The following is a 27,538-nucleotide window of genomic DNA, read 5'->3' as shown; positions in this document are numbered from 1 at the left end:
TACTTGTAAGTCGTTACGTTGACTCGAGTGAGACTTGAGTCAATATTTTTAGGACTTGATACTTGACTTGATAAAATGAACTAAGACTTGGGACTTGACTTGCACTTGAAGGTCAGTGACTTGAGAAGACTTGAACCTTCGCCTAAAAGTATATATATGTTTTTAGAAAATGCTTTTCTCTTTACAGTTGATACATGTGGTGTTGGACTGCACAGGAACAAACTAGAACATGACCCTCCCACTTCTGTTTGTTACTTTGGATGGAACTGAAATTTTGTGATGTGGTATCCTGAAATGTACTACAGTAATATACAGTAATATAGAGTACAATACAGTAATATAGAGTAAAACAGAGGGAACTACAATGGACATGATCCTTCCATTTCATAACAAAATAACTGTTATTTAGCACTCTTAAATCTGAATTAATTATATTCTGACCATAATGATTCACACTAAGATCTTGACAAGACATATGAGCACACACATAAAAAGAAAAAAAAATGTATTTCTACAACTCTTATATAAAAATATAATGTTTATTTTACTCATGTTTATTTTATGTTTATTTGTAAGTACATTTTAGCTTAAAGGTTGTATGGAGGATTTTTTTTTGTTACAAGTTGTCAATGATAGCATTATGGAGGTGCAGTAGCCTTGTAATTATGATGACCAAAAAAAAGAGAATAAAAATTCATCAACTCTGGACGTGGTGGGGCCAGCTAATCATTTGCCAATAGTTAACGACACTGCCTCGTTATCTGTTAGCTGACAGGCTGTCAATCAAACTCCCTACGTTTCTAGCGTAACTGACTTGCCTGCGCACCGCCGGTACGTGGTTTACGTACGCCTGTCACGCAGTCCACAGACGCAAGCCGCACAGACGCTGTTTACTCCACCAACGCAACAGTTCTTAGCGGCTTTTTTTGACCTATATCTTCCTCGCAGTTAGCACAAAGTTTGTTGCAATGGCAGACAAGAATCCAGGAGCAGTTAGCCGCAAAAGAAAGTCCGTTTTTGAGGTCGCTGAAAGAAGAAGACAAGGGGAAAAGCAGCGAAGCCAAACTAAGGTGATTCTTATAGATTCATTCCAGCGATGGCGCGACTGAAGCAGACGCAGAGTCTAAAGACTGACGCATTGGTCGCCAAATTACTCCTGGACAGGTCACTTCTGCTTATTATGAAAACGTACTTTATTTCCAAGAGCTAGACAAACGTTTTTCAGGACACGAAAGCGATATCCTATGTCTGAAAACTTAATTTTCAAGGCAAAGAAAGAGTCGGCTTGCTGCTGCATGTTGTAGCTAGTTCATTCGCACGGAATCTCCGCGCAACCTTCTCTGCACCCCTTTCCTGCTCCTCTCCCCGCTGCCCGTTCCGCTCTTCCCCCTGCTCCTCACTTCTCCGGGCACGAAATGTCCGCGCACCCGCTCCCCTCTCCTCTCTCCTCTCCTCTCTCCCTGTTCCGCGCTTCTCCCTGCTCCTCACTTCTCGTCCGCGAACGAAATGTCCGCGCACCCGCTCCCCCCGCTCCTCACTTCTCCGCCTTGCCTAACCAACACTGTAGTTAGTTGTTTACAAGTCATGTGCAGCGCACCGGCTGTAAACAAACCTGTTTCTGGCGTAAAGAGGAGGCGGGAGGAGGCGTTTCTACGTAGGGAGCTGTAGGGGAGGGGGGGTAGTTTCACGCATGCGCAACATTTGAAAAAGGACAAACAGTCGCTGGATTTCTCGTTCCTTGGAAAATCCTCTATACAACCTTTAAAATTAATATAAATTGCAAAAACCAAAGCTATATTTGGTACTTTGGTTTAAAGACTTGAAATGACTTGAAGCTCAAAGCAGATGACTTGACTTGACTTGGACTTGACTTGGACTTGACTTGGACTTACGGGCCAGTGACTTGAGACTGAACTCGGACTTGGCTTGGGACTCGGACTTGAGGTCAAAAACTTGCGACTTACTTGAGACTTGCAAAACAACGACTTGGTCCCACCTCTGTCTGCTACTACTATGAACTTATTTACTACTATAAAGAATTTTACTTTACCCTGCATTGTTTTCTATTACATTATATTTGCAACTTAACTTATTATAACCAATGTATAAAAAAAAAAAAAAATTTTTTATTATCACTATTTTTGCATGAAAATCAATACATTTCAATACTTCAGTCAATATAACAATATTCTGGTCCTGCAGTTTACATCACACTTTCTGTATTAACATTTGAGTGTGTATAGAGTTGTTATTTATAAGGACTGATAATAAATTTGACAGTGCTGATATTACTTCCATTACACTTTTTTTTATTGACATCACAACCATTTATATGAAAACACCCTAAAGGAGAAGGCACAGAGTAGGTTAGCTGGAGATTTACGAGTTCATTGTGAGTTCAATCTGCAATTTTACTTACAAATACATTTCTTTCTCAGCTTTTCTCAGCTCCACTATTATTATTGCTGTCTAATTCACTAATTTAACAACAAGAAAATATACACATAGACAAACCATTGCATCTGTTACTTTCCCATTAGTTGAACATCGCCTGTCTTCTCTCTATTCACACGTTTTGAACACGCTGATATATTTATGGGCCAGGACCTACAAGATCATCTGGTAACTCGTTATTCATTAATGAACACACAGTCATCTGATCCAGCACAGGTGTAGTATCCATTCAGACATTATGCCTCGGAGACACTTCCCTGAATAGTTGTTTGTGTCACTACATTCTTCACACTTGTTTTGTGGTGCTTAATCTTTTATACTATTAGTTAAATTTTACTTCTCCTCTACCTATTTGGATTGTAATGACATGGAGCAACCTGAACCATTTCACACCGTTTTAAACAAGATGTTAACCATCAGGTAAGTAACTGCCCTGGACCGTATTCAGCAACAAATTATTAAGTAATTTAAGCATAATAAGACTGGGTTTATTAGAGCTGTTTCTTATTACTTTTATCCATTACTTCTTCTTACTTCTTCTTCTTGCAATAATATTGACACCTCCTGGTAGTAATCAGTGCTTTATATTTTATATATCTGCTGATGGTTAATAGTTACATTAATGATCAATTCCAGCATCTTATTTATCATTATTTAATTGTATTTATTTTATTTCTTTATTTGGAAAAGGGGCAGTACTTAATAATGAACATGTAAATATGTCTGATTACAGATTACAGCTTCCATTTGTTGTTCCCTGACAGGTTTAACACATTTAACAAAAAAAAAATCACAATGTCACAAATATTGAGACCACAGGCAAAGAGAACTTCATATATTGGGACAGCAGACTGAATACAGTGCAGGGTCGAAGCAAGGCAGGGGCAGACAGGAGCAATTCATAACCATAAACTCAGAAGTGAAGTTACAATTCATGATGTTTTTTTGCTTTAAGAATATTTATAAAGTGCTATAGTGGAATGACCTAAAAATAAGATGATATATTGCAGGTACACTAAAGTGCTGAACTGAGATCTTATGAAATGTGCTTATAGATTTGTGTTGATCCAAGCCACTCCTTTAAATTACTTTTGAATGTGGTGAAGCCGGTGAAGTAGTTTTTCTCACAGTCTTTAGAGGTAAATTATCATCATGGATCAGGATTAGAGTTTAGAATAGAATACAAATAATTATCTGTAGTGCAAACTTTGATGGCAAATAGTCTGAAAAGCAAAAGTTATTTAGTGAGTCTAATATGTCAATGACTTTGAATTTAATTATATAAGAGGGCACCAGTGGCAGCTGAACCCTACTGCCATAAATGTGTTTCATGGTCAGTGGCCTGAAGCAGCAACATCCACATTTCACATGTACTCTTTACAGCAGAGCCTGTTATGAAGGACCCTTAAAATGTCTCTCAAATCAGTAGAAAAAAACAGATTTAATTCAGACATCATTAAATATGTTCAAAGAAATAAAATATTGTAAACAGTTGCTGGTTGGAATGGCCTATCCTGGTGCACTCACTGAGCTGGAGCAGGATGGTAAACTGCCTCGTCTGTGCTGTTATCCAGGCCACTGCCCTCAGTGCCAGTACTTTGTCTAAACAAGCGGCAAAAACACAGCGCCGCCTGTTTCTGTCCAGCATTACTGTCTTGGGAACTTTTCAACATTTGTTCTCACACATTGTAATTCGATGCTTAGTCCAAACAAATATAACACAATATATGACAGAGGTGGGGACTTGCAAGTCATGACTTGGACTCAAGTCAGACTTAAGTCACTATTTTTAGGACTTGAGACTTGACTTAATAAAATGAACTAAGACTTGGGACTTGACTGGGACTTGAAGGTCATTGACTTGGGACTTGACTCGGACTTGAGGCCTGTGACTTAAGAAGACTTGAGAAGCACTTTTAAATCTGAATTCTTTCTGTTCTGACCAGAATGATCTTCTCAAGACATTTAATAAAGAAAAAATAACTAAATTAATTTCTACAACTCTCATATACTCTATAAATACTCATATATAAGTATAGTATGATTTTTTTTAAAGTACATTTTTTAAAAGTCATATAAATTGCAAAAATCAAAGCTATGATTGGTACTTTGCTTTAAAGACTTGAAATGACTTGAAGCTCAGAGCAGACGACATGGACTTGACTTGGACTTATGGGCCAGTGACTTGAGACTCAATTTAGACTTGCCTGTATTTGACTTGGGACTTGACTCGGACTTGAGGTCAAAGACTTGAGACTTACTTGAGACTTGCAAAACAAAGACTTAGTCCTACCTCTGCGATATGATAACAGGATATAACAGCTGAAACGTTAAGATATTTCACAGTTGTTGTGGCCATAGATTGTTTCCTTAATATGTTTGAGATAGAGATTGAGCCTCGATTAAGTCTTTGGCAATTTATTATTGACAGTTTAACTTTATAAACATTTGTATGTATTTATTGTTTGTTTGTTTTTATCACAAATTAATGAGTTGAAAATATTAATGCATTGTCAAATTAAAGTTAAAACCATTCATGGAAATATAATTGAATGACATGATATAGAAATAGCATATTCATGTATTTTTCATGGTCGTACAACTGTCCATCATTTATGAATAAGTTGTGTGTGAGCTCATGGGATTAGACGCGAGAGGGCTGTAATCGCTTTGGAAATGCTGTATGCAGTGCACCGGGGGTCTGGGTGGAGCTTCGGGACTCGCTGCTGAAGTACTGTGGTTTCGTGTAGGATTTTCCCTCGAGGAGCTGTGGAAAGACGCATGCGCTCTTCTCTGCTCAGTCTGCATCCAGAGCGCACGAGCAAATAGGATGAACTTGTCGTGTTACCTGCTTAAAGGCACCGCCGTGACGTGGGAAGGCTAAGAAAGAATACGCCCCGAACTGGGAAGTTTGAAACGACGCAGGAGTATCTGACTTTACTGGAAAAATAACAACGCGTGGACTTTGCGGATAAAAGACGCACCGGACACCCCGCGCGCAAGTTGTTGGAGATGCGGAAACCGTTCTACAGATGATTAAAACCTGGATTCTAACTAAAATGCGTATGTACCCGTGTAATTAACAGCATGCCTTGGTTTAAAAGAAGCGTTAAAATGTTTCTACACGGAGTGACACCAACGCATCCTGAACTTTTACGCCTGTCTTTAGTTCTATCTCTTATGCTATGAGTCGTTTTGTTGATCCTCCATTAGGGACAAGCAACGACACTGGCACTAGATTCTGTCATCATGTCCAAAGTGATACAAAAGAAGCACCACTGGATCCATAAAGTGAACGAGTGCGCTGTAATCAGGGACGCATGTGGGGAGCTGAACGTTGAACTCCGTGGTGGGGCAGAAAATGGAGAGTTCCCGTATATTGGTGAAGTTAGGGAGGATGCTGTGCTGTACCAGGACGGTAAACTGTGCGAGGGGGAGCTTCTGCTGGAGGTGGAGGGGCTGTCCGTGGCCGGGTTACCCCTCTACGACATCTACACTGTGATGAAGTGCTGCAAGGATCCCATCAGGTTGAAAACTGTGCGTCAAGGTGAGATAGATAAACTTCCCTAACGCGCCATACAACTGATTTTACTCTAATAAAGGTACAAAAATAATACCTGGTTAGGTCCCGTTTAATCTTTGGTTTAGTTATGGTTTATTTTGTTCCTATAGTTCATGTAAAAGGCTTAGGTATAATAGGCCTTAGTAGGTTTGCCTTAGTTCAGTTCTGTTATGTCTGATTTTGATCTCATGGTTTAATCACCCTAATATATCTGGGTGTTGTTTTTTTTTTCATTGAGCATCTTAATACTGTTCAATAAAACCTTAGAATTAATACTGACTAATTTCTAGGTTTTGAAATTGTCATTCAGGGCATAGTTATATCAAACAGGCAGGATTGGTTACTGTTTTGAATTGATCTCAAATTATGTTGTTGGTTGAGCAGATTTTGACATGAAGGACAGATCTCCAGCCTCAGTTTATCTCGCATCTCTAAAGCCATAACAGAGTCCTGGATTAGGCCAAAACTGACTGTAGTGATACAAGCATCCACACACAGACTGCACATTGTTGAACACTTTGTGATGCTGTCACATGAAATGAACAAAACAATACACTTTGATATAAACTTTCTTAATGACTATTGCTGCTAACCTCTAAACACTCCCCAGTTCTAAGTCCCTAAGCATTGGTTCTCAAACTGTAGTAAGAGTATCAACAATGTTGACGTCAAGTGGTTCCCATGGTTTGGTTTGATTACATCTTGTGTCTACATGGTATAGTTTTGGTTATGTGGTTAATTGTCCAATAGATTTTGAGTCTGAGTGATTTTGAGTTTTAGTTATCCATCCATCTATCCTCTTTAGAAGTGAGATTTTATCCTGATTTAATCCTTGCTTATGATTTCTACTCAGTTTAAAAGATGTTTCCCAGTGAAGTCTAATGAATATAACTAAAAGTATTTCATTTATAATACTGATTATTTTATGCAACATATTAATAACAAACATGTTACTTATTAATTGTTATGCTCATATTTTCTTTATTAAAACGATATATCCTTAATAACTAGTTACTGCCCATTGAAACTTTTAGCTTTTGTTCAGCCTTAGTCATTGTTTTGTTTTTATGAAGACTATTCGCCCTGTTGTGAGTTTGAGTGTGCGTGTTGGTAGAGCTGACCCAGTGTCCACGGTCTACTGCACATCTGTCTAAGAGATGGCCACTGGGAGAAGGACAGCACTGATCCCCATGTGAATTCTGAACGTGCAGAGCTTTATGCATTTGTTATTCCCCTTTGACTGCGTTGGACTCGTTCTTTGTTTAATTTATATTGCTGGTTCATCTCAAACTATGCTGTGATTGGTGCTTTTAGTGCTACTGGCTCTTTAGTACAGTTTTGGACTAGGTCTCATTTAGGCCCATTTATGCCTGGTTTCCTTATTTCCTTATACACGTTGAAATGGTATTAAATGTGTTGTTGTAATATTGTGGTGGGGCAGCAGTGGCTCTTGTTGTGTCCTTAGGCAAGACACTTCACTCACATTTCCTACTATGAATGTGTTTTGTGAGTGAGTGTTGGGGGGGCGATTGGCCTTTTATTAAGAACTATTATTATTATTTTTATTATTAAACGCACATTTTGTATCTGATTAAGCTAATTCTAAAGTAGGAATAAGACATTGTTCTTAAACTGCTGCTTTGCACTTGACCAAATAGTATTTCCACTGACTTCCGGCTGGTTTTCCAGCATTTTCCATCTTTATATGCCTGCGATTCCAATTTACTCATAGTTTCACTCACACTGTGATTGACAACGGCAGCAAAACTGGGAAAGAAAATCATTAACCACTCCGTTATGTAAGAAGCGTTTTGTTTTGCTTGTGCACTGTGTGTCCATTAGGGAACTTCAACATGAGCTGCAGTCTCCACCCCAGAGACAGGGTTCAGCACAACAGGGCAGGCTGGGGATGCTCTTAGTCCAATCTAACACGTGTGGGCCACATTACTGTTAATGTACTCCAAGGATTTGAAATATTTATACTGCTAAATGGGTGCACTGGTCCATCTTAGAAAACCCTTAGATAGTTGTTAAAAATCATGTTTCTGTGAGAATTACATTTGAGGTACCATACTTTTGATTGTGTTGGTAATGTTTTGTAGTGATTCAGCAGATTCACATCAGTTTAATCCAAATGGACAGAAGTATATAACTAAATATATAACTACATAATAATTATATAACTAAATAAGGAGAACCTAAGCATCGCATGACAATCAATACTAGTTGTGTACTAGTACTAGTGCCTAACTAGCCCTAACTAGCCCATAAATTAAACTACTAATACTGCAAGTACTTTTTTATTGCTGTCAGTACTACTACTCTTCCTAAGATTTTGTCTGGGTTACTGCTGTCCTGGACTAACCATGGTTTTATCCGAAATTAGTGTTCTTTCTAATTTAGTCTAGTTTTAAAGCCAAGATTGATAACCATAAAATGAATCATAAATCATATAATACTGATTAACTTATAACACTAGCTAATGTTGCAATGGTTTAACTTGCTTTTCTCATTAAATATTACATTTTCTCTAAGATATATCTTTAATAAAAGTATTGTGTTACTTCCCTACCAATGCTCATTAGACCTGACAAAACCTCCATTGTACTTTCTCCATGTTGGGCTCAGACTTCTACAGAGCAGATGACAGATGCTTGGACGCTCTCCTCTCCTGCCTCTCCTCCTCTCCTGTTACACGGGCTTTGCATTTTAACAGGAAACCCAATCAGCGCTCAGGTACAGGTGTGTGTCCCGGTCAGGTATGCAGCCCAAAGCCCACGGAGTCTAAGCATTACACCCCTGTATCCCTAACTCTGCCATTTTATTAATCTGTGTAAACAAGCCTTCAGACTGCAGAGGGGGGGGGCAGGCGTGGGACAGGATTTTCCATAGACATCAAACATTTAGTATTTACACTTGCATAATGATACACTCTGAAAACTTCCACTCAAGGCCTGTGAAGGGCTGGGTGTGCAGTACTTATTTACTATGTACACGTTTGGAGAAGTAATAACTATATACTTTTTACTTCAAGTGCTTTTATTGCTGTCATGTCCATGAGTTTATGATGAGGTTGAAGTTCAAGTGGGGTAGGGAGAATTCAGAGGACTTTGACCCACTGGTCTGTTGTATGTTCAAGAGTGCTTCAGGTCCAATGAACTTTAACTAAACAAGATCTGACAATGAAACTTGACAGTTTATTTTTGGGTATTAGTGAATGTATCTGTGTGTATTTACACAGTACTCATTGGAGAATGAGTGAAATGCAGAGGACAAATTTTCCACGAAGACAAAAAAGTCTACAGTACTAAGTTCTTTTCAGGGAGGTTTGAATATAATATAACACCTCTTGTTCCTATAGAGGCCTACATGTTTACATATTTACTGTTTACTATGATACACTTCTCAAATTGTAGATATTATATAGGGTTATATTTCCTATATGTCTCAAATGTTTTGTCATTTACAATATACATTTTTAATTGGTCATGTAAACTTAACCATGAACATCAGATCAGTTGAAAAGAATCAGTCACAAACCCTCACTCTTGAGTACTGTTCCAAACACCCTGTGGCATCTTCCCACACCTGGGTTGACTTGCTGTTGTGCTGCTGTTAGTTTGACCCCAAACGGACAAACTGCCCCGGGCCTGTCAGACATTCACTCTCCTAACGCCATACGGGGGAACGGCCCTACCCACAGATGCTTGGGATTCCTGAGAGAGGGGCTAAGAGTTCACTGATAGCTACACTTTAATGCCTAATAGGCCTGTCAATAGCCCATAATATTTGGGTTGCTTCTTTTAAATGCGTAATATTAGCCCTTGCCCTCCATGTGATTATTATTCTGAACAAATGGTTTGGTGGATTACAATTTCTTTTGCTGACCTTTAATTATTTCTGTGTCTAGAATTTGCCACATTAAAATCCAATGATCTGTTATGATTTTTTATTTTTTATTTGCACTTTCAGTATCAGTTCTTTGGAAATGTTCTGTTGCGTTTGGCCTTGGTTGACTCTTTACTACAAACAAAGGTGAGAACGCCACCACAAAGACTGTTATTGAAGTCTGAATAAACTGCTGTGTTATTTCGACTTTGCCTCTGGCTGTTGTATCAGTGGGACAAATGTTGCAAAGTAGCTGAGCACAATGGCAATTAGCAACAGCATTATATTAGATCTTTGGTGCTGATGACCCTGTAACAAAAGAAGTAATGGGAGCTATTGCTGTTGGCATTTGGAAAAGGTACTACATCAAGCCTCTGAGGATGCACTAGGCCTGTTATGATAACACATTTTGAAGTACGATGTATTGCTAAAGTAAATATAGACGATAAATGATAATATTGAAACAGATTTATGACACTGACACTGTATGCTAAAAGCAGATTTAAACCACAAAAGCTATTATAAATCTACAATATTGTTAAAAAATTATGAGCCGCAACAAATAAATAGCAGAATAAAAGACTTAAGTACTTAGTTTGTATCTGTAATGAGCCAATTCAAGCTTAAATCTTATAGTACTTCTAAAAATATCCCAAAATTTCCAGTAGTGCAAAGAAGAAGTATACACGATAACTACTGAGCTTTCACATATAGAAAGATAAGTTGATATATCATAATATCAAATATCAATGCCAGGCCTAGTAAGCTCATTCTAAGTCATAGCACGTTTTCTCATCAGTTAATAAAAAAATGTCATGTAAAATATTGTATCTGAAGCGGGCATCATTTATTGGAGCAGAAACAGCTGTGTGCCCGGAGGCTGTCAGCTTTGACTTGTGTCCACACAGACCTTCCTCTAATCTATTGTCACGTTTTCAGAGCTCCTCGGCAAACAATAGCACAATACAGCTCGCCATAACGTGTTCAAAGGAAATCTCATTGTTATAGTAGTCTCCTGTACCTAACAGCTCTGTCATGATACTAATATTTCAAAGTTAATTTTGATATCTCAGAAAAGGCTTGATAGTTTATACAAATTCTGATACCACAGACATAATAAAACGGTTTAGGAAATACAATGCCACTTTCAACACAAAAGGCAGTTTCTTTAATACTACCATGTGCTCTTGTTTTCATAAATGTTAAAGCATACTAAAACTTATCAGGAAAGGTCCAATTTTGTTCTATATGACTGTTTTTCAGTATCTTTGAGCATCTAGTTTTAATACTATCAAAAATGATCCGGAAAGGTCCACAGCTGTATGTTATATTTATGTTTTTACCAGCATCGATTCTTGAGTTCTTTAGTATTTATTTTAGTTTAAATATCACTTGATTGAAATTAAAATAGAACATCTTTTTTTTTTTTTTTGACACAATAATCTGGTCACAAATGCTTTCAGCCTGTTTACAAATTGGTCTGGCCTTGCCTGCACACAGTGTGACAGTTCTGATCCATAAAGAGCATAAACAGAGTCACTGCTTTAATAAGCTCTGGACTCCATCTTTGATGTGCAGTGACCTACACTCCTCACCAGCTCCAGCCCACCCACCCACTCCCATGTTACTGACACACACCCACTGCAGGGGAGTCTGTGTAGCTCAGATACACTGACATTTAAGCAGCACTGCCTTTAGATTCACACATCTGGAAGGGATTATCTACTATTACAGGCTTTATGCTATACACATGAATCATATTTTTACTTCTAGGCTGTTTAACTGTGTTGTGGCTTTCCTGCACTGTAATTGCACCTTGTTGGTGAGACACACTGTAATTTTCTCTGTAAGTGCTATATCTGGCAAATTTGAACAAAATAGCCCCAAGATACCAGAAAAATAAAAATAAAAGTTGTATTCATTGCTTTGAGGGCTAGCCGGTGAGTTACATGTGCTCAGTTATTATAGCTTTTTGAAGGGATCCCTTTTTATACCTTTTTAATACCTTTTTGTATTTGTATTTGTGGAAAAAGAGAACTAGGGAAATTGTTTGTCTCATATTTCCACTATGAGGCACAAAAGCTTTAAGATGACTCAGTGAAAAGATCATTAAAAGTCACTATCTCTCTCTGTGTAATTTAGACGAGGTGAGAGGGCGCATGATTTGTGGAGTCTCGGCCTTTTCAGATACAGCTTGCTCTTGAGAAGTCAGGCCTTGGTTTCTAGTGGACCATATTAACCACTTTATTCAGTCTACTCTAATGTCCGGCACTAATGTGAACATCTGAAGCTTCGACCAGCAGCAGGACATACCAGCTTATTAAATTTTGCCAGTATAAGTATCTTAGAAACAAATTGTACTCATTTTGTATAGCCTATTTAAATATTTAGTTAAACTTTTAATATTGTTTTGAGGGTTTGTGGCAATAAAGGTGCCCTGTATACCTTGTCTGGTTGAGTTTCTGATACCTGCTTGAATCCATTGAGATGTAATTGCTTTGCCTGGACTATTCCACAGTATGGCATTCAAGTTATCTATCTTGTATTGATTTCTTTAGGGATAGTTTTACTGATCCTTGAACCTACACACTGACTTGGTGTCATCTAGGACTGTCACCATAATTACTATATCTGATTGACTTTATGTAATAAGGTAAGATTTGTAATAATGTACGGTTTGATTTGTAGAATGAATAACTACTTCTATGTCTAAATTAGAGCCCGACCGATATGGATTTTGCTGTGGCCGATATGAAACCAATATAATGGAAGTTGGAACTGCCGATAGCCGATATAATCACCGATATATTTACTGATGTAAAAATTCACTGTAAATGTTGAATTGTTTAAAAAACTTAGGTTTGGCTCTGGTGGATTTTAAATTGGGTTTATTTAGGCAACATTTATTGTTATTCTGCCTCTTTACATCATATTTACAGACAGTAGGTTGACTTAATGGCATTTTTGCATCACATTCTAGACACTAGTGATGGGTATTCCAGTTCTTTTTAAAGAACCGGCTCTTTTGGCTCGGCTCACTAAAAGCTGCTGGTTCTTTTGGCTCCCAAGCGGCTCTTCAGATTGTTTTGTTGCAAGCAGGTCAAAAGCACGTCTAAAGCAGGACTGAATCAGGTCTAAACCAGGACTGAAAAAGGACTAAACCGGGACTTATTTATTTTATGCTAAACTACAGTCAAATATGCTCGTTTTTTTATTTTTATTTTTTTTAATCCTACGTACACGCAAATTTCTCAAAGTTTCGTTTTTAGCCGCTGCCGCTGTCATACCACGAATCTGCACGCGCCGTGAAGAGAAAAATGTGAGAGAAAGAGAAAACACGGCTCCCAATAAGGATCAGGCTCCCGTTGTTCCCTTCAAAGAGCCGGTTCTAAGAGTCATTTCGTTCGCGACGGACCCATAACTAGTAAAGAAAGTAGCGCTATTAGCCTTTAGCCGTAAATACGTGCGCGCCGCGGTAATTAATTATATGCGCAAATGTCATAATTCACACCTCTGTTCACAGCTCATTTACATATCAGTGCAGGTCCAGTAGCAAATATATGGCCAATATCACTTTAGAACAGACCAATAGAAAACAGTCTGTTTATGTGCGTGAGCTACAGCAGCTAACCCATAACAAATGACAAAAACTAGCTTCAGAGTCGACATATTTCCAACACTCACCGCTCATACAGGCTCCTCCTCACATCACAAATCTGCACTAATAAATGTCCTTTTAATCCAGACTCAAACCGATTGTCCGTAAAAAGAATATAATCTCAGTGTTTGGATCTGTGTCTGCAGGTGTAAACAAACACACGTGAGTGACGCGACTCTGTGGTGTGTTCAGGGACAGTACGGACACACACAGACAAATGACTCCGTAGATAAATACTGATGTGGAGCCACATATTAGGACATTTATCTGTCTGTAAATTGGATTAAATGAACAGAATGTAGAGAGTCTAAGATTTATAACGAGGTATAACATGCCCACGTGAAATATCGGCCCCTATCAGCAAGCATATCGGCCGATAGCCGATATGCCTAAAGTTGCCCATATCAGCCGATAATATCGGCCAACCGATATATCGGTCGGGCTCTAGTCAAAATATTGGTTTATTCCATTTATTTGTTGCAGCTCAGGCCTTTTAATGATACTGTCTATTTAAAAATGGTTTACTTGGATTATCCTACTTTGTGTCAGTGGTATAAAGTAGTTTCAGTATCATTGTTTATCTCATTATTGCTCTGTTGTTTGCTTCAAAATATGTTATCATGACAAGCCTAGTGTCATCACCTACTCATTTTCATGAAGGTTGAAAAGTTTAATGCTTTTATATGGAACATTTCTAGCAAAGAAATGCCATCTTCATGCAGACAAACAGGTGGTGGACTAAGGCTGGGCGTTATTAAGAAGTTGCCCTGAAGAAGAACCTGGATACATGGGCCACGATACAATACAAAATATTTCAAATCAATTTGATACGATTCAATAAAAAATAATGGCTAAATCATGGCTGTAATACTAAAAGTCTTTGTTAAATCACGCCTTGTGCAAAGTTCATATGAAACACACACATTTTAATCATCAAAACAGAGAAAATGTCAAATGTGTCGCATAAACGAGTTTCGTTCCTCTGAACAAGCAACAAAACTGTAGTGCTGTAACAAAATAATTTAGTAAAATATACCAAAACATACTCTTGGTGATATAGCAATATAGCAGCCCACGATATCAATACTGTATCAGTATATTAATGATACGATATATGGATATTTTGATATTTTTGCACCCCTATGGTGGATCTACATAGTGCTGCTTAAAATGAGCTTATCCTTGAGTCAAAATATTCACATTCAATTTTCATATTTTTTTTAAGAACTACTGATATAACATTACAATATTTTTTTGTACATTCAACCGTTTATTGCAGCTTAAGTCTTAATCTGTGAGTTGACTGAAAATGACTGTGAGATATTGGCCCCCATATGTTTTCTGTTTAATGTCTTTGCTCTCTACCATATTACACAGCCTAACATACTGCCCAGCTGTGTCTGTTTTCTGTAGTAGCCTCCCCTCCACACATGTATAGACCCAGCATGATTTATATGAACCATCCGAGTGTGTGCTTCAACAGAGGTGTCAGGGGCAAGTGTGGCCCTCTGGTGGTGGGATCAGGTATTGTGGAATTATAGTACAAAGTGAGATTTTATGAATAATTTATTGTTTTGGTAAGACCTGTGAATTGTGTTTGTGTTAGAATATATTGGTGGTACTGAGGGAAAATCTTGTTTGATGCATTGGTGGTTAAATTTCTCTTTATATGCACAAAGCAGCAAAAGTATTAAGGTTAGAGCTGCCACCATTTTTCTTTTTTTTCTTTTTTTCCCAAGATGAATACCTCAGAGAATTTTATGATATAAAAGAGGACGGATAGTGTAAGAGAAGAGGATGCAGAGGATGTGGGGAAGTGACCACTGACAAAGACATTCAGAAAATGTGATCATTGCATTTTTTAAAAATCCAAGCAAAACTCTCCACTTTGGTTTCTTCATATTAAACTCAACTATGCACAGACTAATCCTTTGATCTTGCAGGTTTAAGAGCTTCCAACTTTCACATGAGTTCATTCTCAGAGATTTCACGCCATAAAAGGTGAAAAGGTTTAACAGTCCAAACCTGATGTCTTCACACAGGTGCAGTCTCAGAACATATAGACATAATGGGGATGGTGAGTTAAATGTCTCCTTCATGTGGAATTGTATATCCATGTCTGGTGCCATCAGGAAGCATGTCTTTTTTAAAATGAAAGCAGATTGTCAGGAAATTGCTGATTTTCTCATGAGGGACACTGTTGGAGAGTGTGTCAGAGACTGTTCCGGTTCTGGTGGTTCCAGTTAGTCACAGCAGCAGCATCAACAGGGAAGGGGGGACACACTTAAAGAGGTGGATTTGAGATGCATGCTCTTGTTTTTGAGGGGGGTCCGGACATCTTAAGTTTAGGGATATGCTGATCTGATGCCAATATCGGTCGGTGGCAATACTGAAAGGTTTGCTGGATTGGATATTATGGGTGTTGAAGTATCGATATACCGTATTGTTTAATGTGATGATACAGTATCAATATCGTGGGTTGCTAAATTGATATATCGCCTGTATTTTTTGGTATATTTTACAATTATTTTGTCAGAGCTACAGTTTTGTTGCTTGTTCAGTGGAAGGAAACTCGTTTATGCAACACGTTTGACATTTTCACAGTTTTTATGACTAAAATGTTTGGGTTTCATATGAACTTTGCGCAAGAAGTGGTTTAACAAAAACTTTTAGAACATTATTTTTTTATTGAACCGTATTGAATAAATTTGAAATATATCATATTGAATTGAAAGCTCACTGTATCGAGTTATGTATCGTATCGTGGCCTATGTATCGGGGTATGTATTGTATCGGCAACTTCTTAATGATACCCAGCCCTATTGGATATTGGCTTCCAAATATCAGTTCAGTCGATATCCTAGTAGGACATATGAATTGATGTAATAAGACAATTTACTGATTGTAGTTGGCCCAGAAACTCTTAGAATGTTTGAACTGTATACTGGGCTATTTTTTAGTTACTTCAGAGATTAAAAAAACAAACAAAAACAAAACAGCTACATAACACAGCTGAATCAGCTTTGTCTTATTTTATTTTTCTTTTAAGGAAAAGTGCTGTTTTCAGTCTCTGCTTTGCTATCAATAATCCATATCAGACCTGAAAAAGATGGATTGGTGCATCTATATTTAAGTTTTATTGCTGTATTTTTCCAATGCGCTCTATCATTTTCATACTGTAGCATAACAATGAGATCATATATTCCCTGTGTTGTCTTTGAATGTCTTAAGGATCTGTTTCCCCACTCTATCAGGCAATTATGTAAGAGATGATGTAATTTTTACGTTATGGAACTGCTTTCCACTATATAGCAATGCAATTTTGGAAAGGTAATATTTTGTTGTTTACAGAAGACATTCAATTTCTTAAATAATTGTAGCCGTTTGTAGTTTTGACATTCCAAACTGCTGCAAACTGCAAACTGCTGAGTTGATTAAAAACTTTACTGTTGTGGGTATTTCTAGACTATTGTAGTACATTTATATAATCCTGATAGCTTGTAAAAATGTCTGAATAAATAGGATAAAAAAAATAGATTTACATTTTTCACCAACTTCTAATGGGGAACAATATTTGATCCTTGTGGTCAGGGTTGTTTGGTCTTAGCTATTAATAAAGTCAACTCTTTTCCTTAATTCTTCAAACAGAAGATGCTTAATCACTGTATTTCACTATATATTTCAGCACAACTTCAGCCTATTTTACCTCTAACCAATGCAATATTTCACCGTCTGCTTTCCTGCTCTCTGTACCTTTCAATGTATTATTTGAGGCCCTCTTTAAACATTAATTCTCATAAATCCAAAACCACAATCAGACACTGTTCTCTGCCAATAAAACCACTGCTATTTTTCCTCCTGCTGCAGCTTTGAGAGACTGCATTTCCAGAGTAAATTTAGACTGTTTGGACTAAGTTATAATGATGGAAACACTGTAACTTCATCTATTGAACAGTTAAACTTAATTTGCTTTACATTTGTAATATACAAGATTTATTGTTAATAACACTGTAGACATCTAACATCATTTTTTAGCTATTTCCAAGCTAGAGCTAAAAACGTTTATTTTAGAAGAGAGATTACAATAAAAATATTGTTATTGTGAATGATTAATTTAAGGAATTTTTTTAAGAAATACATTCATATTAATAAGCATGTTCATAAGTACATTTTAGGGCAGCAGTGGTTTTCCATGGTGCCACATGAGAAACAGAAAATATTGTGGACTGTATATACAGATATATATATATATATATATACAATATTGTGTATACAGAGCAGAGCCGTGGTGGTGGACTTCGCAATACCAAGCGATGGTAATATCAGGAAAAAGGAACACGAGAAACTAAAAAATACCAGGGGCTCTGGAGAAAGCCTGGACATTGAAGGTATCAGTGGTGCCTGTGGTGATCGGAGCACTTGGGGCCGTAACCCCCAAACTGGAAGAGGCTACAGCAGATTCGGGGAAAAACAATGGACATTTCAGTCCAGAAAAGTGCAGTACTACGAACAGCAAAGATACTGTGCAGAATTCTCAGGTTAGCTATATATATATATATATAATGACTAAACAAGTGAGGCTGCAAGTGAGGTTGCCTTAATAAACACTAAAATAAAACAACTCTAAAATAAAAGCAATGCAGCTTTGGTCTATGCATGAGGTAAATGAGATAAAATTATAAAATATGTTTATTTTTTATTCCAAATTAGCTTAAACGGGCTGGTCAGTGTCCGTGGCCCTGGAGCTGGACAATGCCCACATCTGGTATAGGGAGTATGATATGATATTGATATTGTAACTGCCACACAGGAGGCCAAAACCAAAAGATAGTGAAAGATAGGGGTGTGCAAAAATATTGAAATGTTGATATACTGCATCATATAATGTGATGATACAGTATCGATGTCGTGGGCTGCTGTATCGATATATCGCCAAGAGTATTTTTTGGTATATTTTACTGAATTATTTTTTTTTAACAGCACTACAGTTTTGTTGTTTCTTTAGAGGAAGGAAACTTGTTTATACAACACTTTTGACATTTTCACAGTTTTGATGATTAAAATGTATGTGTTTCATATGAACTTTGCACAACAAGTGGTTTAACAAGGACTTTTAGTATCACAGACATGATTTAGACTTTATTTGTATTGAATCAATTTGAAATATATCGTATTGAATCAAATTGTAAGCTCACTGTATCGAGATATGTATCATATTTACAACTTCTAAATGATACCCAGCCCTAGTGAAAGAGGATGTTAAAGTTTGGAGGTTTTGTTGGTGATAGAAAAGGACGCAGAGGAGAGGATGGGGGACGTGTTGTAGCATTCCCTAAAGTGAACACCCAAAATAGACAAATTTATTTTTAGATCTTTCGTTTCCTATAGCTAAATTTGACACCGATAATATACAGTATGTGTTAGCATCCAGGACCAGTGGCATGGTTCTGTCACTGCTGAAAGAAGAGGTGACCTTGGCCGGCAGCTGTGGGTCTAAAGTTGGCCGTTGGTGCATAAACTGGACACATGAGAAATGCAGATGTTTCATGTTTAAAGGGCCCATTTTACGCTATTTTCTGATCTATGTTATAATGTTGTTTCCTCATCAAAAATATACCTTGAGTTGAGTTTTATTTCATTTACACATGTTTAACATAAACTGCACATTTTCAGTTTCAGAGTTCAGAAAACACTCTCTTCCAACTTCTGTTGTCATGTGGTAAAACAGGAAGCGCTCCACTGTGTTTTTAAGCTCCATACACCTTCACTAGAATCATTTGGGTAATATTAGTCCTGGAATTGCCAATCTATACTGAACTAAAGGTAAAGGGGTAGCTCTAAACTTGAAAACTACTGCTTCATGACAGGAACATTGCATTTTGAGCTTTGGAGATGTCTCAGATATGTGTGAATGAAACAAAACATAACTGCAGGTATGTTTTTGATGAGGTAACAACATTATTGCGTGGCTTACTTATTATTGTATGTGTAATATAGGACCTTTAAAAGAGCATCTGAGTTACGTAGAGTTGAGGTTGTATATAGGGTATTAAGAGATTAGACTTAAAAAACATCAGTGTCAAAGTACCTAGAAATATGTACTATACAAGTTTGATACTGAGGGGAACATTTTTTGCCATCAAGATTTATTTATTGGGAATTTGTCATTAAACAAAGCAAAACTGTCCAGCCAGGGAAGTTCTCATTTTGTGATCCAGATTTGGCAAAATTGCATTCTTTTGAGCAGAGACTATTCACACAACAAGGCAAGACTTCATAAATGTGTTGTGTTGTTTTTAATTCTTTGATAAATCTGTTTTTATGTACTTGTATGTTTTTACGTACAGTACATGCATACTTCAAAATATACTACAATGATTTCAAGAACATATTTTACACTTTTGACTTTGGACTGCAGCATCACACTCAGGCCTTGAAGAGATTGATAGAAATGTGCATGTGTTTTCTAAATAAAGTTCTTACTACTTTACCGCAAGTACTTAAAAAAAAAAAAACATGATTATGTTTTTGACTTCAAACCAAAAGTAAAACAGATTCTATAAATTTTTAAATAGCACATAGAACTAGCAGTTGCCTCAATTGCTCTCACAACTCTTTGGTGAATTTGACTATGTATGGATTACAAACACAGATTTCATGGTCATGGAAGTTGAAGATTGCATAACAGTGTTTTTTCTTGTCAATGGAATGTTTTAGAAAGCTTAAACAGTCTGCATTAGGTGAAACCACCATGTATCACATCAAATCCAATGAAAGTGATCTTCATTTAAGTCCCACTCTGCTCTGACACAGAAGTCCGCAGAGAGTGGAAAGAGGAATCTGATCTCACAATATTAATGCTCCACAATTGATATGTAAGTACATCTAACCCAGAGAGATGTCTATACTGTACTGTTTATTTTTAAACTCTGCTTCCCAGTTCATCAAAACGCCAAATTCAATACTCCTTAGCACTTTGATACAGATTTCAAAGAGCTCCTGGTATCTGTAGCTCCTGGTATATTAGATCACTGGCCTTATTTGTTGCTGAGATAGAGGCTGTAGAAGGTGGTGAGAATATAGTTCAACACATTTTTGCATCACAAGGTGGAACTGAGTGCTTTCCATTTGAGCGAAGAGCCTAAATTTGCACGGTTTGTGTGTTAAACATGTGTGAACGAAACAAACACAACTCCAAGTATGTTTGTGATGAGGAAACAACATGATAACATATATCTAAAAACAGAGTAATATGAGCACTTTAACTACTGGTGCCAAAAAAATGAAAGGTATCCATAGCTGTACTTCAGATAGAAAATAAATTCTTCTTTTTGATGGTTGTTGTGCAAACTCAGCCTCTGGTTTGAGACAGAGCTGCTAACACATACTTGATGTTCCCCGCATCCTAATTGTCTCAGAAGAGCTCGTCTCATTGATTTGCCAGCTGATGCATCCTCCACATCTCTGCACTCATGTTGGCCCATTTATTCCTGTTTGTGTTGGTGCCTTCACTGCTCAGAACCATCTGTCCTGCCTCTCTCACAGGACTCTCACGGACCGATCGATTGTAGAATCCACATGCGCAGCACACACTTTAGTTTTGGAACCTGAATAAAAGCTGCTCTGGCGCCACACCACTCTCCCACAGCTTCAGTGTGTGATTTACTGATTTGAACAGTTATAGTTTGCATAACTTTCTTTGCATGATTTAAACTAGAAAAATATCATTGAATGTATACATTACTGAAGGTGGAATCTCAAGCTTGATCTTTGCTTAGGTATTTGATGTGGAGATATTTGTTTTTTAAAGATCCTAGTTTACACAAATTGACTCTAGCTTTATGCCATAATGCTGTTACCTCCTCAAAAACACAGCCAGAGTTGTATTTTGTTTCATTCACACATGTTTGAGTGAGTACGAACGCGTATTGTGAATTACAGGCGGGTAGTAATTACACACGTGTGAGTCAGGGCTAAACCAGGTCTAAATCAGGGCTAATCTTGGATTTAAGAGAGAAAACGCCGAGCAGTTTGTCCACAAAGCGAGATCGGGCAATTGCCGCGTTTACCTCCGTGAGGTACGGAGCTGAGCCGGTCCAGTCCTTTCTCCTGTGGTTATCTCCAAGCTGGTGAGTCCTGTTTCAGTCCTAGTTCAGTCGTGGATTAGTCCTCCTCTTCAGACCTGGAATCAGTCCTGGGTAAGTCCTGGTGTAGTCTTGGTTCAGTCCGTGGCGTAGGCAGCGCAAAAGTTTGATATAATCTCGGATTAACGGACAGGTGCGGTCCTGTACTGCGTGGGTGCGGTGTTGTACTGGGGGTCTCAAAAAACTGACCCGTGCAGGACTCTGCGCTGTCGGCTCCATTACGGAATAAATGAATCTTCAGTTTGTTACATAAAGAAGGAGGAAAATAACAAAAGGACAACAGCAGCAATACGTTTTAAGAAGGTAAAGTAAAAAGGGTTGCACCTGTCCTGTCTGAGAAAAGTGCATAAAGTTTGTGCTGAGGGGTTTTACAGACTTAAAACAGATAGAATAATTGTAAAATATAAAGTTGATACTTCGTGGATTTCACCTATCGCGGGTTATTTTTAGAACGTAACCCGCGATAAACGAGGGAGCACTGTACTCTCACTCACAACCTGTGCACATGGCCTCTCACTTGTCCCGATCGGGACGGAAAATGGAGAATTTCTTGTACAAGTCATTGTTAAATGCGCGTTTGTGCTTCGGTATGTTGCAGACTGACTGACTGATTGTGTTTGCTCACTCCTTCTGAGTCACAGACGCTACGAGAGACGCTCAGTTTAATGAACGGTACTGAAAACCCAGACATTTGCATCACTTTATAAAAAAACCCCGGACGCCCCGGACAGGACCCAAAATACGGACATGTCCGGGGAAAAATGGACGTTTGGTCTATTAGCCTATAGCCATAAATGCTGCGCGCCGCGGTAATTAATTATATGCGTAAATTTCATCGTTCACACCTCTATTCACATTTCATTTACATATCAATGCTGGTCCAGTAACAAATATACGGCCAATATAGTCACTTTACAATAGACCAATAGAAAACAGCCTGTTTATGTGTGGGAGCTACAGCAGCTAATCGCTAACCTATCAGAACAAACCAAAACTAGCTTCAAAGTCGACATATTATCAACACTCACCGCTCACACAGACTCCTCCTAACATCAGAAGTCTGCACTAATAAATGTCCTTTAAATCCAGACTCAAACCGATTGTCCCTAAAAAGAATATATTCTCAGTGTTGCGCACATGGATCTATGTCTGCGAGTGTAAACAAACACATGTGACTCTGGGGGTGTGTTCAGGGACAGTATGGACACACACACAGAGACAAATGACTGCAGATAAATACTGATGCGGAGCCACATATTAGGACATTTATCTGTCTGTAAATTGGATTAAATGAACATAATGTAGAGAGTCTTAGCTTTATAACGAAATATAACATGCCCACGTGAAATATCGGCCCCTATCAGCAAGCATATCGGCCGATAGTCAGTATGCTTCCAGCTGCTCATATTGGCCAATAATATCTGCCAATCGATATATCGGTCGGGCTCTAATTATAACGATCATTATAATGATCAGAAAGTAGTGTAATAGAGACCCTTTGAAAGAACATCATGTAACTTTCATGTAGAGGTTCAGCACCTGCTTGTTTCTGTACAGATAGTATTGTTTGCCTGGAATGATCTACCATATAAAACATTAAACTTATCTATGCTTTTTTATTGCTCACATAAAAATGATAAATGTAAGTTGACCTGGTGGTGTCACCTGCTTGTCGCTATGGAGATAAATGACAGTTTTTATTTCTATGAACAACTTAGATAAACAAACTGAACATAACTGAAATAATAAATAACTTTAATGGTATAATGTGAATTTTCTGGTCCAGGAATTGGAGCCTTCTGCTAACAATTTAAGAAAGCATTATCAAACAAAATAAAAAATCTGAAACAAACTATGAAGCAAATCAGAGTTTATTTATGTAGTAGATGCCTAAATCAAAACTGACACACATCTTATTATTATAAAATAAAACACAGCACAGTTTTCTTATAAAGTTCTGCACTTGCTCAAAGACAGCTGTCTGCTCTGTGTTATTTCAAAACACACTGATTCAGCCTGACATCCAACTTTCTCTGTTCCTCTTTCCCATTTAAAAGGGTCTTTTCAGATAATTCAGTGTTTTATGTACTTTACTTTCAATATGTGTCTGTAATGTGTGGTACCTAAACTAATAATTAATACGTAATTAATAATTAATAATTAATTAATAATGAACAAATAGTTTATTAAGAATGATTGAGGCTTTATGACTGAAGACTGAAGGTTGAAGATTGGACTTTAGTTTTAGTTTAGTTTTATTTGCCCAGTGTTTGTGTGTGTGTATAGACTGTGGAGAAAGGGGTGTGGGAGTTTTGTTGTTTTTTTTGTTTTGTTTTTTGTTTTTGTCATTTTTGTTTTCTTTTTTAACATGTACATCTAATAATATATATATATAAAAAAGAATGATTCCGGATTAGTAGCTACCTTTTGGTTAGTGTATTAAGCTGTATTATTTGTTACTTATGAATTAAGCCTTTGTTCATGGCTTCATTCTTTGTTAAAGCTATTTATTTTCTTTAATAAAGCTACTTTCAACTAATTAAAGTGTAGTTATTATGAAGTCTACCTAATGTTTCTTTCGCTCTCTTTCTCTCATCAGGCAGCATGCTTTCTCTTTCTGCATTAAATCCATGTCTTTGGGCTTTGAACAAAGTGAGGAAATTCACATGACAAGATTAATTTAATGAATCTCCCTGTAGGGCCTCCACTCTGTCAGCCATCTCTCTCCTCACATGTGATGGATAGTCCCACAGTTCAAGCGTCTATTTCTGTCAAAGTGGGTGTTCCATATATGTTATTTTTTTTTAGAGTTTGCACATATAGGTCACTGTATTCTCTTTTAACTTCTAACCACCGATTTATACACCAAAACTAGCAACCTTTGACAACTTGGTCCCTTTCAGTTTAAAGCACAAATTAGTGGTTGTTATATTCTTTCATGAATCTTGCATCTTTGTTGTTATTGTTTCATCATGTTAGCAACCAATGATGACATCTCTTCTGCTTTAGTATTGTAGTTTATTTTGGTGGTAGTACAAGCAAAAGCTGAAGTGTAGGATGTGTCTCTCATTTCTTTCTCATTGCCTGTGGTGAGAAGATTCAGTGGAAATAGGCTTTAACGACAAGGGGATTTTGTGTGAGAGATGAAGAGGCAATGATATTTAGAAGAAGCAGCCAGTCAGAACTGATGGTGTACGCACAGCAAGAGACAGAGGATTCAGAGCACTACGTTTGTGCTTTTACATGCAGAGACTACGGTAGTAAAAACTGGAGGTGGATTGGTGAATGATTTGAGTTTTGTTTTGAAGTGCGCCTATACTGAAATTTGGAATTGATGTATAATAAAAGAAAATTGCATTAGTCTTATATAGATAGGCCTGTCACAATCATTTTGAAGTGCAATGTATTGCTTAAGTAAACATAGATGATAAATATAGATGATGATGATTGAAACAAATTTTTACCGCTGATACAATAACCCAAGATCAGATTTAAACCACAAAAGCTATTCTAAATGTGTAATAATGTTAAAATCATAAGCTCCATAGCAGAATGAAAGTTTAGTACTTAGTATGCATCTATAATGAGTCATAACTTAACGTTTTACTGCTTACATCTTCTCATATAGTCAAAAAAATAACAAAAAATGTCCCAGTAGTGCAAATACAATGTACAAATGATAAAGGTTTTAGCTTTTAAATATTGAATGATAAGTGACTGTAGAAATTATCATGACGGGCCTATATATAGACACTTTCTAAACACTTAAGTTGCTTTAAGATTTGGTGCATTATTATTCCACCACACTTACACTTAATGGTTAAGTATTGTAGTCACAGCTGCCCTGGGGCCGACAGAAACAGATGCGATTGCTATTCTGTGGCCTCACCTGCTTTAACCTGTCATACATGCCCCCATCTTTATGCACTGGTGAGTTTGATGAGTGTCTTGACATGGCGTCGCAGTATGGGTGAAAATTGATCCGACAATTCTAGTTAGTGGTGTTGCAGAATAAATTTATAGTGTTTTTTAAGCAAAGTTTATAATCTTGTACAGCTTGAGTCAGATATCCTGTGTTTGATGTGGTATGCAGTTAGCAATTACTATTTTGCTGTAAAACTGAGAGACAGTTTATAATTCTGATACAGCTAGTCCAGTTCAGTTGTTTTGAAGTTTGGAATTGTTTTTGGTTTTTTCTGTTTTGGGGGCACTTAGCTGTGTATTCAGTCACAAATCCTTGTTCCTTATCTCTGCTTCTTGTGTCTTCCCGTCCCTCAGTCAGTAACAGGGCCTGCACGGCGGTAGGCTGCTGCAGTTATATTTAGCAGCAAACAGATGCGGCGCACTGGAGCGTACACACTGCCTCTGCTCCAATCATTGTGTATCTTTGTCTCTAAGTCTTCTTCAGACCAGTCTCCCATCATGCACTGCTGCCTGTGTCTGACTCAGCAACAGCATGGCATCGGACTGACCCAACGGGCTACTGGACGGTATCTTAGATTTTGTCAGAGTCCAGAAAATAAAAAAAACTAAAAATAATTCACTTTCGCTATGTACTAAAGCGGTTTTTGTACCCATTTCCTTCTGTAAACACTGAAACGAACAGGCCATTGTTGTCCAAGGCGTATCCTGCCTCAGGCCTTAAGTAGCTGACACAGGCGTTAACAATGTGGCACAAAAACTTTTGGGTTGCAGTTTTGCCTATAGTTGTAAGTTGCTTGGGCTCCTCTCCAGTTGTAATTGTAATTTTCTCAAAGGTGCACTATGAAACTTTTTCCAGTAGAGACTACAATAGAAATTGTATTGCTTTGCCTCAAATGCTCCAAAGTAGGGGTGTGAAAAAATATAGAAATATCAATATATCAGATAGTTTAATGTGATGATACAACATTGATTTCGTGGGCTGCTGTATTGATATCGCCAAAAGTATTTTTTGGTATATATTACTCAATTATTTTGTTACAGCTACAGATTTGTTGCTTGTTCAGAGGAAGGAAACTCGTTTATGCAACCCATTTGACATTTTCGCTGTTTTGATGATGGGTGTGTTTCATATTCACTTTACACAAGAAGTGGTTTAACAAATACTTTTAGTATCTTTATTCTTATTATGCCTTTATTTTTTATTGAACCATATTGAATCAATTTCAAATATATCCTATCGAATCGTAAGCTCACTGTATCGCAATATGCATCATATCGGCAACTTCTTAATTATACCCAGCTCTACTCCACTAGCCAGGCTGGCGCCACCTAGTGCCTCTGCTCAATTTCATTTCTCTCCATCGACTAGGTCAGGAATTGGAATACACTAGACGGTGTGCAAAACATCCGAAGTGCGAGTTCAGGCACCAGCCAATCAGCGAAGAGCTATTCATACAGTCCCAATCTCCATAGAGACCATGTGCATCACCATGGTATACTTCTTGAGTTCATTTCATACTACTGACAGTTCAGAGCTAACTGAGCTAACTTTTCCTCGCTTTTGCTTTTGAAGTCCCTGTGGCCAAAATGTAATGCTTCAGAGTCATACATGTGGCCTCATTGGGTGTGTCTGTGGAGGTAAATATAGAAGTTGGATGGAAAGAGCCATAGCCATACTGTGGGCCTCAATAGCAACAAGTATTATTATTTCCTCTCCACCCTCACAGGTCTGTTCCTAAACTGCAGTGGTCACGTATGTGGTGGAGATGAAAACCTACTCTGCCTATTGCATTAATGTGGTATATATTGTGGGAGTTGGGGATAAGGTTGTATAACTGATACAATTACGTCATGTTTCTTGTTTCGACTGTCCAGCTCCTAGATAATGGCTTTGTAATAGAGCAATTG

At 37.6% G+C, this 27,538-nt stretch overlaps 1 protein-coding gene across 1 annotated transcript in view; it reads left to right on the top strand.

The window, feature by feature from the left end:
• The first annotated feature begins 5,644 nt into the window (after window positions 1-5,644).
• The window catches only part of LOC110157987 (membrane-associated guanylate kinase, WW and PDZ domain-containing protein 1-like), a 97,463-nt gene continuing 75,569 nt past the window's right edge, over window positions 5,645-27,538 (top strand). Inside the window, exon 1 of the mRNA XM_055166294.1 lies at window positions 5,645-6,001. Within this exon, the coding sequence (XP_055022269.1) occupies window positions 5,704-6,001 (298 nt within the window). The 5' untranslated portion in view covers window positions 5,645-5,703. The remainder of the gene's footprint in view (window positions 6,002-27,538) is intronic.

Source organism: Boleophthalmus pectinirostris, unplaced genomic scaffold (assembly GCF_026225935.1).
Source record: "Boleophthalmus pectinirostris isolate CB_2022bp ecotype Guang Dong unplaced genomic scaffold, ASM2622593v1 HiC_scaffold_8, whole genome shotgun sequence".
Lineage (NCBI taxonomy): Eukaryota > Metazoa > Chordata > Actinopteri > Gobiiformes > Gobiidae > Boleophthalmus > Boleophthalmus pectinirostris.
The sequence above is the reverse complement of the archived record's forward strand: the minus strand, read 5'-3'. Positions and strand labels throughout refer to the sequence as shown.